General features: G+C 38.0%; 2 protein-coding genes across 2 annotated transcripts in view; both read right to left on the bottom strand.

Moving 5' to 3' along the window:
• The window catches only part of plpp2a (phospholipid phosphatase 2a), a 30,970-nt gene extending 27,306 nt beyond the window's left edge, over nucleotides 1-3,664 (bottom strand). The window contains exon 1 of the mRNA XM_054613917.1: nucleotides 3,257-3,664. Coding sequence (XP_054469892.1) covers nucleotides 3,257-3,317 — 61 coding nt within the window. The 5' untranslated portion in view covers nucleotides 3,318-3,664. The remainder of the gene's footprint in view (nucleotides 1-3,256) is intronic.
• A 777-nt stretch (nucleotides 3,665-4,441) lies between these two features.
• Nucleotides 4,442-16,582, bottom strand: LOC129103642 (interleukin-31 receptor subunit alpha). The gene is made up of 15 exons (XM_054614212.1): nucleotides 16,433-16,582; nucleotides 15,411-15,570; nucleotides 14,290-14,349; nucleotides 13,462-13,619; nucleotides 13,213-13,376; nucleotides 12,636-12,801; nucleotides 11,681-11,763; nucleotides 11,104-11,335; nucleotides 10,034-10,213; nucleotides 9,655-9,759; nucleotides 8,335-8,481; nucleotides 7,475-7,603; nucleotides 7,297-7,390; nucleotides 7,020-7,101; nucleotides 4,442-6,594 (listed from the first exon to the last, which is right to left on the bottom strand). The coding sequence occupies exons 1-15, from the start codon at nucleotides 16,488-16,490 to the stop codon at nucleotides 5,836-5,838; spliced, it is 2,577 nt and encodes an 858-aa protein (XP_054470187.1). The 5' UTR covers nucleotides 16,491-16,582; the 3' UTR covers nucleotides 4,442-5,835.
• Between the last annotated feature and the right edge of the window lie 1,304 nt (nucleotides 16,583-17,886).

Here is a 17,886-nt window from a genome sequence, read left to right as displayed (position 1 = left end):
CACCTATTTACCGTGTATACTGTAACATTGGCAATATTTTGTAATGCACTTTGTTTTTTGTAAGAATTAACTGAAATACAACATGTTCAGTAGTGCGCTTTAGGAGGTGCTGCAAGGCACATGTACCTTCAGACAGAGCAAGGTTAGCCGTTTCCTGTGTTTCCAGTCTTAATGCTAAACTAAGCTAACTGGCTGTAGCCTCACATTTAACTTACAGACATTAGAGTGTATCATTGTTCTTATATAACTCTCGCCAGAGAAAGCAAGTTAACGTTTTCCCCCAAATTTCCAACTATTAATTTAAACAAGAAATATTAAAATGCCATGTTAAATTTCACAAATAAATCCTATTATTATTTTTGCCATTGAAAGTGTTAAGAATGTATATAACCTTGATGGACACACTGTATGTAGGACACAAAAGGAAAAGAAAAGAGACTGGGGAAAAAGTGAAACAAAAAGATGAAGACAGCAGCTTGTTCTTATGAAAGTGCTTTTTACAATCTTGATAATTTGACTGTGAAAAGTGAAATGTAACTGACAGTGTAACAAAAGATGTTCTGCTAGTTGGCATCTGGGTGAGCCCCTATGTGCAAGTGTGCGTGTGTGTGTGCGCGTAGCCTCGCAAGCTGTGTGTATATACTGTGTGCAGTGATAACAAATAAGGGCAGGATGGAGGTTTGACTTCGGAGGGGAAGAGGGAGAAATAAAAAACTGAACAGAATCACAGGATCAGTTACAATCTGGACACTCAGCACATTCTTGCCATATCACACACAAACAGACACAAACACACACCATTTTTAAATTGTGGATCAATCCTGATGTCAGTTTACCCTCGACACTCTTGAGATAAAATAAAATAAAAGTAACAAGGGAGTAGAAGATGCAGTGATTAAAAGATGGGAATCTAAAAAACGATGGCAAAGTGTTGATAAAGTATCTTTCAGCTCCGTGAAATTCAGACTTTCACTATTTTCTGATGTTTGTTGCAGCCATACTTACAGTATTTATGTGTTATAGCTATAAAAAAAAACTTTGACTCATTCTTCTTGTTTTGTCTCGGGCTGCAACTATGACGATTTTTCATTTTTGATTAATCTGCATATTCTTTTCTCGATGGTCTGTAAATCAACAGAAAAACAAAGTTAACATTTACAGTTTCCTAGAGCCCCAGATGATGTTATCAAAGATGTTTTGTCTAACCCAAAAGTCTGAAACATTAGAAAATATTCAATCTACTAATGGAAGACAAGGATAGGCAAACCTTTCTTACATTTGAGAAGCTGAAATCCTCAATAATTTGAAATTTTTGCCTTAAAATTGACTTAAATTAAATCCAAATCTTTATAGTGTTTCCCTAAGTAAGGGTGGTAATCATTGCATTATACTGCCATATGTACTCATATTGAGGTAAACATATTACAAAATATAGCAAATTTTGAGTTTATTAGTACTGCTGTTCTGGTGGCAGTTTTAAACATTTCTCAATTGAATTTACTGGAAATCTAAAATAAAATAATTTGACAAAAAATATATATTTTATAACCCACTTCCAAGAGACTCATCCAAAGGGATTCATAAACACATACTTTTACTTTTTGAGGACTGATGACTAACAACACACTTTCACATCCCTGACACACCTTCATGAGAGATGATAAGCACATTAACTGGAAGCTTAGTCAGCTAAATAAATTGTCAACTGAGAAATCTTTAGTTGATAAGGTTTCACAACTTTTTTCCTTATTGATGAACTATCACTTAATTTTAGGTATTTTGCTCCGGCCAACTAGGAAAAACATGACTGAATCAGCTAATTATGTCTAAAACATATTTACCTCATCTTTATGCCAGACAATTAATTTTTTGAGCTCATCCATAAAGTCTTAACTCTTTCTCTCTCCCTCAAAACGGACCTGCAGGGCACTGAAAGTGGACTCGTCGTTGGGTGTGCACGCACATACACTTTGAGGGTAGTGGGGGGTTAAACAGCGAAACATTATCATTATCATTCCTCCCTGTCAGAAAACAGATGGATCTACAAATGTTGTAATCTTCAATGGTTCTTGCTGCCCTCACAGGGATTCCACTACAGACAGGTTCAAGTTAAACCCCATATTTCACTTTCTAAAAAAAAAAAAAAAAAAAAAAAAAAAAAACAATTAAAGAAAAGAAATCCAGTGGGGAAATGAACATCTCAGGGGCCCTTCATCATCTCAACTACAACCTGTCAGTCTCGTGGTGTCAAGAGATGTGAGCAGATGTGACACAACCAGCTGGAAGATGTCAATTCTGTTAATGGACTTTGTGTCGTCTCTGGACTCCAGAAGCAAGCTGCAACAAGTTTTTTTTGTTCCCTCTACAGTAGTCACACATATACACCAAAGAGCCCCCCCCCCACACACACACAAGTTTCCAAAACAGGATTTTAACTGTCACAGACAGAGAGATTCATTGACAATGATCTTTGCTCTCAACCCCTAACCCATTTTTAAAAAGAAAGGGGCCACAGGGTGCAGGAAGAAAAACATGTGCAGAAAAAGCATGAATGTATTCATCAAAAAAACAAAAAGAGACAGCTGGAGGTGAATACAGTCAAACTGCTCCTTGTGGTGACTTCCACACAACAAACAAGACCTATGAGCAGTTAAAACACAACTATTCCAGATTGTGAGTGCATCATCGTCTCAGCAAATCAACTCTCTGAGAGCCAGATAGTGAGGTAAGATAGGATGTGTCCTATAGCTCAAACTCAAATCCCAAATTATTTCAGAGGAGAAGTCAGTGAAGTAACAATCAAAGACCAGCAGCAGCATTCTTACTGAGTGTTGGGAAAGACTCACTTTGACCTGTTCGAACAAGATAGAGACCAATGCTGACTTGCAAAGTTTAAATTGTCCTGCAGTGAACACTTTTCGATTTGTATCGTTTTGCAACAGAATTATGTCAAGTTGTGTTTTTAGACAGGACTCGCTATCATATATATATATATATATATATATATAAAATCTTGCAGATAGTAATAGATCTATAAATCGCGCGCGCGCACGTGCGTGTGTGTGTGTGTGTTGGGCAATCCCATGCGTCACAGTGCACATTTTTTCCCCCCTTTTGAAAAACATTTTGGGGTGTTGATTCAGCTCCATAAATAAATACACAAATGAACGCAGACCAGATGATTCTGTACAGATTCTGTAAAGAATCATATTATCAGCCATGTTGTCAGGAGGGGAGAAGCAGGGTAGTCACTCACCAACAACGACACAAAGAACATCCACCACGATCAGAATCAACTTCTTTCCTTGCTCTGTCATGTTTTCTCCAACGCCGCTTCACTCTCATAAATAAATCGCGTTTTTAAAAAAAAAAAGCAAAAAAAAGCAAAGGGCAGATATGAAATCTAGGAAACTTCTGGAGTTACTATTGAAGAATGTACTATCAGGACAAGTCGACCTGCTCGTTCTTCCGGCTCTGTTTTCTCGGTGTACCTGTCCGTCTGTCTGTAGGCTGCGCTGTCTCAGGTGAACAGCAGAGGACGCGTTGCGCTGCGTGGGGCTGCGTCCTGCCTGTTCCTGCCTTTTTACGCACAGTGGGCGCGTCTTCCTAAACGAACAGCGCTCTAAACTTCCCGCAATGGATTTTATATCCGAAATCTTTACCGTGGCCTTGAGGATAAAACGCCCTCTCTCTCTCTCTGCTTTCTTTTTCTTCTCTCTTTCGCTCTGGATTTGGGTCTATCAAATCCAAGCAGAGAAAGGAACATTTCCATTTTTACCACGTGTTTTACATTTTTGGTAAAGGCATGTCACCAATCTCAAACACCTCATATGGTATATTAGTTTAGTTAACAGTACCAGCAGAGGTCTCACTGACATTGCCAGATTAAAGAGTTTAAATCCCACTTGGGTCAAAATGTATTTGAGGGCTAATCACATTAAACTGATTTGGAATTTAAGTAGCAACAGAATAGTATTCCTCCTTGGATGTATAACTATCACATATTCATGTCCATAATATGAAAAAAGTTTATTATACGATAGAGGCGATAACACCTTTGAGGTTAAAAAACAAATATTAAGTCAAAATACTGACTTTTACTTGTTCATGGGTTGAGGAAAAAGTTGATCCAAAATCCATGCAGTGCGAGAACCCTTCAGAATCAGATTGTTTAATCTGACATAGTGTTTCCTACCACAGTGTGCTTTACCAAGAAGTTTTGACTTCTTATCTTATGGATTCTTTTCCCAGAAGAAGCCATTTTGATTTGTCACAGCAGGAAAAGCACAAGCGCAAATAATAAATCTAATAGTGGCTGAAATTGATTTAGCTGCTTCGGGGTCCTGGTATTGTGCATGCTGGCCCACTGTAACACTTTCATTGATCACTGGGAAATTTGAATAGAGCAGAAACATTTTTAATGTCATTATCACACCTGTGCCATAAAAAAAGGGCTACAAACAAACTTTCAAGTTTAATGGATATCTGCTCGACTGAAAACACAACTTATGCAGGATAACTAAGTTATGAATCCAAACTCTCACACACAACATATGTTCTGTTTGAATGTGGAAATGTTGGCTCATACATTGACTGTACATTTGAATGCACAGACATCCTGTACCGATAACATAAACTTAAAAGCACCTAATTTCTTAAGTAATCAGTTCTAAACACTGGTACAAACGATGGCTCATTGTAAGGTTGAATTCCAGTCAGCAGCTATAAAAGTGGTCTGAATTTCAGATATGTGAGTTTTAAAAGCAACACAAGGAAACTAACGATACTCTAAAAGTCACATTGCAAGTATGTAACAGAAAAAATATGTAGTATATTGAGGGGAAAAGTCGAGAAAAACAGCACCAACAAAGAGAAACAGCTGCCACCAGGAGAAACTGACCAGCATGATTATATGATGGATATAAAGTACACAGCAGGAGAAGAGATGCTGTTAACGGTCAGGAATATCTTAAATAGGTCGTATGTATAAAAGCTCATTCATAAATAAATGTACACCGAATAAAGAAAAATAATATAAGCACTCCCAAACAGCAGTATATACAATATGTACAGAAGACGGTGTTGCAAGCAGCGTTTTGTGTTCTTTACATTTCTCAGCAATTATATTCAGTAAGTCATTGCTCAAACATTCAAACATTCAATATGTATCAGCCTTGTATAGTAGCACATTGTCAAAAACACATTATAAAACAGTCACAGAGGATCACACATGTAGAAAAATATCAAAAGTCAATCACAAATTATACAGTGTCCATAAAAATTATTCCACCCCCTTGGATTTTTTCATGTTTTGTCTTGTCAAATGAAAACTAAGTAGTGCAAATAAAGTAATAGTTTGATGTTTTGGGAAACATGCTTATTGGCTTTCTTATAAATAGAGTAACATGAAGAGATCGACACCACTGTCATGACTGTACAGTTAATACGAGGCTACACGGCTGCTGATCAGCTTAGCTTAGCATAAAGACTGGAAGAAGTGGGAAACAGCTAGTGTAAGAAAATAATGCCCCAAAAATGATCTCTTATATCACTCAGCAAGCAAGAAATTAGGAGTATTTCCCAAAACTATTCAAAACTACAAAAAATATTCCTTTTTGTTGTCTACTCAGCATTAAAAAACAGATCAGACTGATTTAAAACAATCATGAAATTTGTTTCTGATAGACAATTAAAGAAAAAAGAATAACATTTTTACAAATGGAATGTGTTGTAAAGAAAAACTAAAAGCTTTAATAAAAAGACAAAGGGGGTGTGCATATTTTTTTATGGACACTGTAATAAAACAAACACATTTGTTATTTCCCTGGCATGAAACTAAACAGCAGGGGAGATGTAAGGATCACACTCTATAGGACTGAGAGAGAAATCCATCAAAACAGAGAGAGGAAAAGGTGAAAACGTCTGAGTAAAAGTATCACAGGGGCCAGTGAAGGTGTCGGGCTGCAGCGAAGAGACCGAGTTATTGAGGCTTTGAGAAAAAGTGTGTTGCAGTGACGGGACCTCAGCTGGGTGAGAAAGCAGGACGGAGGAATGACAGATGCTGCTAAAGTCAGAAGAGGAGACAGGACTTTGATGTTGTCTCAGAAAAAGACGGAAGCGTTTCAGTTCATCTTTTTGTGAGAGAGGTGAATCAGATGTGGTGGCGTTCCTGCATTGCTGAGACACAGACGGCTCACTGTCTCCACCTAGCTTGAGCCTAACGTCATTGACAGTGCTCTGCTGCCAGTCATTGGATTGGAGGTAGGCAGTGCAAGGTGTAGGGGAACTTTTCAACGATTCAGAAGAGAGGACATTGGAGTAGATGGAGGGGCTGGAGGAGAGATCAGTGTTGGAGGTCATCTGGGCACAAGTTGAGCTTTTGACGCACCTCTTCTCAGATTTTCGGGTATTTTGAGGCGTTTCAGCCCCTGAAACTGGGAGCGGAGAGTAGCAGTAAGAGGAACATGTTTGGAGGTTACTTTGATAGCTCTGGTCCAGATCTGGGTCGATGTTCCGCAGCTCACTTTTACCAAGCAAAATCACTTCAGAGTATTTGATTTCTGTTCTCTCGGCGATTGCGGGCCACTTCATGCTCTGAGGTAAAAAAAAGAAGATAATATGTCAATATTATGTTCACTTGTTTCTGCTGCCAACGTTGGAAGATATACAACTCTATACTTAATTAAATAAACCAAATTTAAATTGTATTTTTGTTTAAGTTGGTACAGCCAACTTGTTAGAAAAACTTTACAGAAAAACATTATTCACTTAGTTGGAATTGTGTTTCCAGCCACCTGCCATTCATTTACTTTTAGTTCTGTTTTTGGTCTCTACCACCACCTGAAAGTAAAACTATCTTGTTCTTCAGTTGCTAAATGCTCCACTATGTTCACTTTATCCACAAGCTAGTTGCTAACTGTGTACGTCAGCTGTCTGTTGCTGAGCAGGTAGCTCTTAACCTGTGGGCTTACAGTATGTTACGATTTGGGATGGGAGAGGAGTCAGGGGTTAAAGCTTACCTCCAAAGGGATTTTTGTGGTCCAGTGCGCAATGCTGCTTTGGGAAGGATCAGGAATGTCTGGACACAGCTTCTGTTTCACCCTACAAGGTTATTTGTGAGGGTTAAATATTACAAAATAGGAAAAAAAAAACAATATTATAAAATGATGAAATTAGGTAAAACAGACAAAGTAGGACACTGAACTTTGAGAAGGTGTTTTTTTGTTGTTGTTGTTGTTGTTGTTGTTGTTGTTGTGTTATTGTGGGATGCCATTGTGTGTAAGATGGAGATCTTACATTTTATTCTGTGCCAGGCCCATTAGCACCACCGCCAGTGAAGTCAGAATGAGAGGAAGGATGGCATACACCACCATTGAGATTTCCTCTGAGCCTTCACACACATACACACCAATTTAAGTTAAAGAAACAGCAATATACATATATACATATATGTGCGTGTGTGTCCGGTCTTCACCTATGTTCACATTAGCAATGGGCCCGGCTGCTCCGGCTCCAGCGTCGGTGTTGGCCTGCATGAAGATGTCGTAGTTACCAGGAGACATATTCTCCAGAGAGTAACGGAGAGCTCGACCAGGCACAATCACTTATGAATAAACAAGAAAAGGAACAACATGAACAAAATGTGATGAAGTTAAGAAGAATATGGATGAAAACAAAGGAAATAAATACAAAATATAATAAAACAATTCAAATAATAATGTACAAAATATCTAAACCTTGTTGTAAGTGTTTATTCTACCCTCATAGGGATACATATATAAGGAAAACATTGTATTCTGAAGACATTTAACTGTTACCTTTGTCAATGTTTTTAAGTATATAGTCTGTATCATTGTGTTTCAAATCATTTACTAAAATACAGTGTAACTGATCTCTGTTTGTATGGTTGTTTTTGTGACAAAGTTTTGTATTTTATTTGTATGTTTGAAGGCAAGCCTTGGTTATTTGATTGAGTTTAGGATTAAGCATAATCAACCAAATGGGATATGTTTTAGTTTAGTATTACAAACATATTAATACACATGTGTATGTTACCGCAATATCAATGATATATATTTAAAGTCATCTGCAAAGGAAATTAAGAAAACTACACACTCTTTTTCACGGAACTACAATTTAAAAGACAAAAAAAAGGTATCAATGTTATATATTGGATTTGAAACAAATACAACTCCATTCACTTAAATCAAACGCTACTCTCATCGTACTCAAAGAGACTTTCAACAGGCCTGTTACTCTACAGCGTTTCCTTTTACACACACCTGGATTTATGTGTATGTAAAGTGCAGACTTGAATGTGTGTCTATCACTCACCCCCGGCTTGCTGGTTTTCTGTTCTGTAGAAGATTGTGTAGTTGCGGATGAAACCATGAAGCAGCTCCACAGGAACAGGACTCCAAATGAGCTCCACTCTGCTGCCGGAGATCTGCTGCACTGCCACTTTAGGGCCATCTGAGGGCGCTATATATACGAGCATAGGAGGTGATGCGGATCAACCACAGATTATATTGTGAGAAGGAGGCTGGATTTTGGTTTCTATTACACAACAACTGATCTGGTGTGATTTTTTCCACCTGCTGAGCAGACATTTTCTGGTCTGTCAACACTGGCTCACAATCAAACAAATGTGATAGAATTTTCTCTCCAACAAGCTGTCCTGGTCTGGATTGTTGTCAGGACTTCATCACCATAGCAGCAGAGGCATACATTAACAAAATGAAGAACCTGGAATTGACTTTCAACCATTTGGCGAAGGTTTTTGTTTTCTTTTCATCTTTTGTTTGCTTGTTAAAACGTGAAAAGACTGAGACAACAGCATCACCGTTTGGCAGAAATCAGATCACCTCATGATCACCTCATCAAACGAGATACAACATGAAGTCAACAGCTTTTATATCAGACAAACAAGCTCCAATCGATTGTTCTATTTGAATTGACTTCCATTAATCAAGCATTCATATAAAGAGACACTAATGGTGCACTGTACACAAGCTGCTGCACAAGAGAAGAGAACATTTTCCTACTCTGGAACATACAAGAGAAAAGAAGTAGAGCAAGTAGCCAAGGTATAACACAATAGTTTAGCTATCAAATACTAAGTCTTGTGATATATATATATATATATATATATATATATATATATATATATATATATATATATATTTTTTTTTTTTTTTTTTTTTTTTTTTTTTTATTGCAAAATAAATCCTACCAACACCAAAATCAAAAACAAAATTGATCTTACTGGCAGGTAATTTCTGTAAAGCCAAACACTTATTTCTCCATGCACTAGACCTCCATTTTTGCAAAAAAAAGATTAATTGCTCTGTGTGACATGGGACTTCATTACGATGAACATGGACACTATTGTTTATTTTGTGTTGATACCACAGGACCGTCCTGCTGTGTTCAGCAGCAGCGAAAAAATATTCCCTAAACAATGCACAAATTACTCCTGGAGAATGAGAATAATCTCCTCAATTATTTTAGGAAATTATAGAGCCTTTTAAAAATGAAAAGTATACATTTGTGACCCTTTTTATCTACACCCTCAGTAGAAATGAAGCTGTCCTGGTCTGGATTTACTTTTACCTTTTGACATCACACAATACATATACCACGTAGAACAAGTACCTCCTTGGCGTGTATAAATGTGAACGGTCCGGTTCTGCCCCGCCCCTCTCTCACCAAACAGCCCTTTGACAGACACAGCATAACGCTCCATCGGCTTTATTCCCTCTAAAACGACACAAATATGAAATTGCTTATCAGTATTGGTGATTCAAATTGATTAATAAAAAATTAAAAAACACGTTCCACAGCTAATCAATTCACCATTTCAGCATTAAAGGGCCTTATTTCCAAATGCAGCATATGTATGATTGAGGGATTGCTTCCACATGGCTCTCAACATGGCGATGGCTTTTATGCTTTAATAATTTTAGCACCTTTAAAGGCTAACAGTGGAACATAGTCCTAACATTTTACACGTTAAGCTGTATTGTTGGATTACCTGTGATGATCAGTGCTCTACAGGAACTATTCAGCTTTTCCCAGAATAGGATGCTGCTGTTTTTCTGTCTGACAGCAAACCACTCCACAACAAAGCCGCTGTTGTCTGGAGCCGTCCAACGAACATCCAAGGCCCTGTCATCCAGTGGATTTGCAGTGAATTGGTTTGGGGGTGGTGGCTCTGAAGAGAAATAATGGACTTGTTTGTAGGCATGGCTTTATTTACCGTGAAAACAGGGGCCTGATTTGAGAAGTTCAATAATCTGATTTCAGTATTTCTTTGTATTTTAGGGGAACTTTGGTCATTTTCAACCTTGACCCTCTTTTCCCATGTTTTTCTGTCTAAGATATTAATGAAAACATCATGTTCTGGTATTAAGGGAGAGCTCTTTGGGGCAATGTACCTCCACTAAAAGTGCTTGTTTTTGCCACCGACAGATTACTATTATTAGTGTCTGACAACATTATGGAAAGGACCCTACAGAGGAATAAAACCTTTTTCTTTGGCTTTCTGTTTGTTATTGTGTCATGTGACTGGTTGCTGGAAGACACAGTGGAAACTTATGTGAGAGTGCCGGTGTTGTCAGTTTGTAGTGTTGAATACAGAAAGCGTAGCTGAGTGTTATCTTAAAGATTTTCAATGCCTTGGCTGAATATTTAGATGATTTCGTCAATGTCTAGGGAGGCGAGATTTCAGTATGAGACTTAGTTGGACACAATAAGAAACAGACTGTTTAAGTGAATGGTTGGAAAAAAGTTATCCCCATTAGTAGCTTAAACACAAAAACATGGGAATATAGTGTCCAGGTTAAAAATAAATGAGGTTACCCTCCATTAAATGCTCCAGAGACTTGGGGGATCCTTGCAACGGCATTGAAACTACTGTGACGACTCATGGTTGAACAAGACTTCACTCACACACTTTATATTTTTTACCATCTGTTAATCCCAGAGAGAACCTTTTTAAACTAATCAAAGTTGCTTAAATGATGGGCAAAGTTGTGTATGGTTAGAACTTCTCAAGTCATGATGAAGAATAGCATCAATGACTGTACCTTGATGTCACCCTACCTGTCTCTGAAGCTCCACTGAGCCATACTCTGGCTTCTGGCGAAGTCCCTGCAGAGGTGGAGGCCGTCAGAGCACAGGAGCATTGTCCAGCAGGCAGGAGCAAGCTACAGGAAGTACTCGTATGGTGCAAATTTCTGCAGCTCATGTGATCGTTCAGGACCTGGGCGCTTCCTGTCTGACAGGTCACATTGAAGTAGAGAACTCTGCCATTGGCTAGAAGGCTAGGCAAGGGCTGAAACCCAACCAGAAACGAGAGGATAAAAAGTGAAAAGTAAAAATGAGCTGCTGTGAAATGATGGAGGTTTAAATCAGAAAATTCTGTTACATAGAAAGAGTTTGTATGAAATGGAATTCTCTCTTCCTCTTTCTCCAGCTATCTCAATTACGCTCTCAACTTGAATCAGACTATGATGCGTTAAATAAATAATTTCAGAGAGATATAAAAACAAATTAGGGACATTAAGCGAGGGCATGGTGATGAAAAACTAATCACATCCAAAAGTTATTAAACTATAAATCTGTATAGCTCAAATGAGTCGCATGACGCAAATTCACACACTATTGAACACACACACACCTTCCAGAGCAGTGAGACGAGTCTCCAACCATTCTCGTCTGTTTGTTTCACTTGCCTCCAGAAAGCTGGTGCTTCAGATGGAGCTAGATGACAGAAGGAGGGGGGAAATATTTGATATAATATATTGAAGGAGATACAGCAGAATGTGTTAAGGGGATGCAATAACAAGGTGGTGGTGGAATGCTTACATTTTTGCCAGCAGTTAAAACAAAAAGAACATATGCCTTAATTACGGGAAAGTATGAGGTGGAAATGTTTTGTATGTTCATATATCTCTTTCTCATATGCTTCACTGATTGCTGATGTGTGACAAGTTCCTCACATTTTTCCCTTTTTACAGTAATGTATCTCAACATTTACAGGACGGACTGAATTCTCAAATTTTCCAATTTGTCCAATAATTTGGTTTACCTGAAAAAAATCACTGCTAATTAGTGATTATTAGCATATAGCATGCTTACCTTTAACTCAAAGCTTAAACCTGCAAGCATGGCTGTAGACGTTGCATTCCAATACCCGTACTAGTATACTATAAAGTATGCAAAAAAATGATTTAGTACGTACCAATCTAAAGTATGTTAAATGCAGCATGTCAGAAATACCAGGATGTTTTAGTATATCCGATTCGCATTTAGCTTTTCTGGCTATGTTGTGACAAAGTAGTATGTCCCAATTGAATGCATACTGCATGCAACAGTACAAACTTTGTAAAAGCAGCTCCAGTATGTTCTAAAAGTAAAAAGAAAAAGTATGCGCATTGAAAAGCAATAGGAGTCTTGTAAAATAAAAAAGGGTGCCTGGGGTTTCCCTGAAAGCCGAAGGGTTTAGGTGCTAACTATTTTATTGTGATATCCAGCAATGTTTTAATTATTAAGTAGGGCTACAGTGATTCAATCAATGTATTTTTTGAGACTTTAAACAAAAACACAAGTTTGTCAACAATTTTTTCTCTCACCGTCCTCTCCTGTTCTTCCCTGACAGGTGTTGCTCCACAGGCTCCATGGACTCTCTGGGCCTCTGTAGCGGTGACGGAGCCAGACATTGTATGATGTGTCAGGCCTGAAGAGACAAACCAGGAAGTTGATGCCCGTGACATTCACGTTTTGGATCTGCACACCAAACTGTACAGGAAAGATAAACAGGACAAAGATGAAGATTAACTTGTGAGAAAGCTGCACATTTGTTTTTATTCTTGAAAGGTGGAACATGAAGGATTTTATTATTATTATTATCAATAATAATAATATTAATAATAATTATAAAACATTACAATGTATTTATTAATCAGGCAACGTCTTACATTGTGTGCCACTTGCTCAGATTTTGTGAGACATCTGTTTGATCTCGTTAACATTACACAACATTAAAAGGGCCAGTGAGGAAAGACGAGACAGGATGACATGGGATTTAAATGTGGGAAATATTGTCTTGACTTTGAGAAATGGCACAAAATTGCACCTTTACTTTATGAATGAATGTGATCTTTCAGGTGTGTTTGGTTTTGTGTTTAGTCATATTTAGAAGTATCAGACCTGGCCCTGGGCTGTGAACTTGATCTGGGATTTCAGGGCTCCAGCTTTGATTTCAAAGTCAGCCAGAGGAAAGAGCGAATAGAAGTAGCTCCAGGTTACGTTCAGACACTGAGGACTCCCGCCGACTGGCTTTATGCTGTTCAAAATTGCTGGAGGCAACATTACTGAAAAAAGACAGAGAGAGAAGAGTGAAAAAGAAGTAAGACAGGAACAACACGGGTGCAAGTAAGGGAAGCAAAGCAGCCTCACCTTCAGTTTTACCAGACTGACACCGAGGTTGGGACATTATGCTCCTGTTGCGCCCGTGTGCTGTGATGGTGATGCAAAAGCAGTTTCTCACTGATGTGTCTACGAAACGTGCCGTGCAGCTGGTGTTAGATGTGTTGCAGGTGAACTCCTTCGCAGATCTGGTTGTGCAAATAGACATAATCATAGAAATACATACACAAACCAATTTAAAAAACATTGTTTGTCTGAGTCCTTATGGACACAATAGTCAACAAGTCATAACATACAAACAGGTACAAAACCACAAGCCCTTATAGAAGAATGCTTTGTCATGCAAATGTATATGCATCCTATACATGAACATGTCTCAGATGAGTGTGCAGTCACACACAGTATAGCACACATCACAAGGTGCAAAAAAGATGCAAGGTGCAAAAAAGTCTAGTATTTCTCAATTTAAATTACAATGTTGCAACTAATTTTGGGCCACAAAAATAGCGGAAAGCATTACCCAACAAACAGATGGAAGTGAGATGGAAGCTGTTTGACTTTGATCACAAACTCAAGCATTTGCATGAAGCATACAGAATTATTATCAAACGCAAATGCTGGCAAAAACTTGCAAACATGCAAAATCACAATGGCTTGCCACTGGTGAGGAGCGACTTGCTAATCTAATTTCACATTATTTGAAATATGTCATGAACGCTGATAAACAAAGGACAATATTTAATGTATATCTATTGTGGTTCATACAATGAAATAAAACTTGTAGTCCCCGTATAATACAAAAAGAAAAATACACAATTTTTTATGGTGTAGTATGGAAGAAGAGTTGAGGAATCTTACAGCTTGAGGAAAGATGCTGGGTAGTTTGGTGAGAAGCTGGTCTGTGGTCTGCAGCTCATACTGCAGGAAGCAAAAATAAATGTTGTGAGTGAGCAGCATGTTGGAATAAAAGTGGTTTACCTAACTGCATATTCTCTGGATCATTCTTAAGATAAGACAACGTTTAACACATTTGGAAAGAAAACATCTTAAGTTAAAGGACAGTTAGGTTTTTAAAAGAAGTGTTAAATAAACTGACATTAAATATCAGATAAAAAAGGTATATCCAAGCCACTATCAGATATCTGTGTTCTGGTTACCAGCCACTCAGTAGAAAATGCTTATTTCAGCTCAATAGCAGACATGTAAAATGGAAGCTGTTTCTCAGGTTGAAGTTTATTATCATAAAAAGAGTAAATTAAAACAATTTGACATCCTTTCTTTCTAGTAATTGTGATATATGTGCCAATTTATTACTCATAACAACTGATCTAGTACTGGCTAGACAGACTCTTAGAAAATGATTGGTCGCATACATTTTAACAAATTACTCAACTTCCTTAGGGAAGTGTGTTGCTGACAAATTAGCATTTTCACAGAGCGTACGGTCAGCTATCCAGATATGTATAGGTGACAAATTAATGGGTAAAGGTAGAGCTATTCTTTGTTTTTCTTAATGTCAACAGGTGTTGTCTGTAGCCAAAGCCTGACATAGCTTATGTGATATAAAGCTCAATTGTTACTGCAGTTTATTTTGGGTCAATCTCATACAACCCATCCTGTTGCTGCAAATGCTCACATGAACACCAAATGTGTACTGATCCGCAGTTGCAAATAGTCCCCCTGGCTTCCTCAAAACTACACTGCCCAGCTGTTTTAGGAGCTTACTAAGCCTTTTACAGAAGTGGAACGTATTTGTGACGCAATCAAAAAAAAACGTACATCTTAAGTTGGAGTGAATAGTGAATCTTTATACTGAATGAACATCATTCAGGGTGGAGAGTAAACTTTATTGTTACTTTATCAAACTCAAAAATTGACAAAAATGAAAAACCTGGTTACAAAGTGCTGAAGCATGATTCACACACTTGTATATGTTTGAGCAAGACTTCTAAAATAATAAATGAATGTTTTTGGCTCACTTAAAAACCAAATGAACTTGAAGAGTGAAGTCTGTCGTTGGCGTGTCTCCAGCCTCCCAGCGGCATGTTACGTTAGCTCGATTCAGGAACACACAGCCAATCAGGCGTGGGGGTCGGGGGTCAGCCTTGGAGGTCGTAACGGAGAAGGCTGGAGGAAAGGCTGAAGATGAAGAAAGGCTGGAGTTAACGGCATGGAAGGGCAGATACTGCAAGTCCTCCATGAGGACGTTTGGAGATTTTGGCTTGTTGTAAAGCTATGAGTTTATTTTATGACATGCACAAGCAGTGGTTTGGAATGAAATCTTCATTCACAACATGTTTTTAAATGAGAGGAAATAGATTAATGAAAGAACAAAAAAGAGGAACGGGGGGGAGATTAGCTGTAAGTTAAATGTTTTCCAATGGGATGCACAACAAGATTTATCTTCTGTCAAATACTTCTAAGCGTGATGCGTTTGCTATTTAGCCTGAGGTTTAAACTGAAGATCGGACAAGACCATACAAGACGTTTGCCTTGATAAGTCTTTCGAGACTCGCCTTGATGGCTAAGCTTGAACCTAGATGTTTGGGGATAATCAACAATAATTCATTGAAAATACTCTGTCTAACATAAAGTTAGCTAGATTTTATACTTTTTTAACATACATTTAATAGATATGTTGGCACAGCTGGAGGAACCTTTCCAGGAACATCTTAAGTCAATTTAACATTAACTTTGTCACAATTCTGCTGTTTGCTCATACATTTTAAGATATAAAATGCTTATTTTGCCTTACAAAATGTTGGGGGGAATTGGGGACAGAACCCTAAAATACCCATAAAAATTACACATATGTTTGACATGTGGCCTATTGCTAACTAGTGAGTTTAGTTTCACCAGACATACTAATGCACTTTATCTGTGAGAACCAGATAAACAAGTAGGTGTTTTTTTAATCAGAACTACTGTATTGTATCTGTCAAAAACAGGTGTTGTAATAATTTACTGCTCTGGATTTTTTTTAAAAAGTAGAGGATGTTACCCAGAGCGAGTCCGGCCACCAGCAGGCAGGTCCACACCACGGCCGGGCTCGGCTCCATGACCGCCACTGGGTCTCTCCTGGCAGTGCAGCCCGGCTTACTCACTTTTCCCCATCACACGACCAGCGACTCAACTTGAGGACCCTGCTCGCTGAACAGCTTCACAAAAAGAAGAACACCATACTGTAGAATTTGACCATATATCTTTTAAGCGACAGCACGGGATGTACAAGAATGACTCAGTTTAGTGGTTACATTTCGTCATCTTCCCTGGGAAAGCTAGCTAACTGTGTAGTGAAATAAGTTTCACTGTAACATTTCTGTTGTTATGAGTCGTAATGTGAAGTTCTCACTTTTTTTTTTTTTTTTTTTTTTTTTTTGACACATTGCAACATAGGAAATGTGTCAAACAATATGAAACGTAGCAGTTTTCCCATCTAGAGAACATTTGGCATCCCAAATGGGTGTGGTGCTCTTGATGAATAAATCTCTAGGGTTCTTCCATCAAAATAAAGAGAGAATTTCCGTTCAGAGAGCTCAGACTCATCAAGTTCCAAACATGAGGGAGAAGGTATTTTAGAAGGTACACCTGTAAAATCTAAAGTAAAGCTCTGAAATAAATCCAACTGTTGTAAAGCATCCAGACTGGTGACCCTGAGTGGTGTTGATTCAGCTTATTTTTGGAGCTGTCGGTTGAGGTTGGATTGTGCATGGTAACACTTCACTTTACGTCTCCCTATTTGCATTTCTAAGCAGTTTGCAAACAGAGTTTAATCAAACACTTCTCTGACACATAAGTGAACTATACAAGCTTAAAAAATATATACTTTCTGCAGTTGTGGGAGAAATTTTGAGATACTTTGAAATCCCACAACGTTGTCCTGTCTGCACGATTGTACTAAGTCAAACTACAAAGCACTCATTACGGCAGAATGAGCCCTGTATCATATTATGCAAAGTTAAAGTTTATAAAATAGAGAAAAGTAAAGCCCCAAATTTTCACATTTTAGAAGTTTGAACCAGCAAACTTTTGGCATATTTGCTTGAAAAATAATATGAACATTTTATTTCATTTCCAAAAAATAATTTGATTAGTCAGTCAACTTATCGAAACTCATCCTGTCCGCTTTAGTTAGTTAAGCTACAGAAAACTCTTAAAATAAAACACAAAAACTTTATCAAATTTAAATAAACTTTTCTTGAAAAACGCCATTACTTCCCTGCATGTTGGGTTATTAGGAATACACATATTTCAAGTAGGAGTCATCCACCTTCTCTCGTCTTTTTATTGAAAAGTGAATCATCAATGCATTTCACAATACACTAAACGAACTGTAAAGACTTCTGTAACGATCAGAGACACGATCCGTACATAAAACGCATGACTGCAAAATCCATTCCACTTACCGTGTGTGTGTGTGTGCGTGTCTCACCGAGTCCATCTACAGATTACGGA

Source organism: Anoplopoma fimbria, chromosome 15 (assembly GCF_027596085.1).
Source record: "Anoplopoma fimbria isolate UVic2021 breed Golden Eagle Sablefish chromosome 15, Afim_UVic_2022, whole genome shotgun sequence".
NCBI classification, from domain to species: domain Eukaryota; kingdom Metazoa; phylum Chordata; class Actinopteri; order Perciformes; family Anoplopomatidae; genus Anoplopoma; species Anoplopoma fimbria.
Note: the sequence above shows the minus strand (reverse complement) of the source record. Positions and strands in the feature narration are given on the sequence as shown.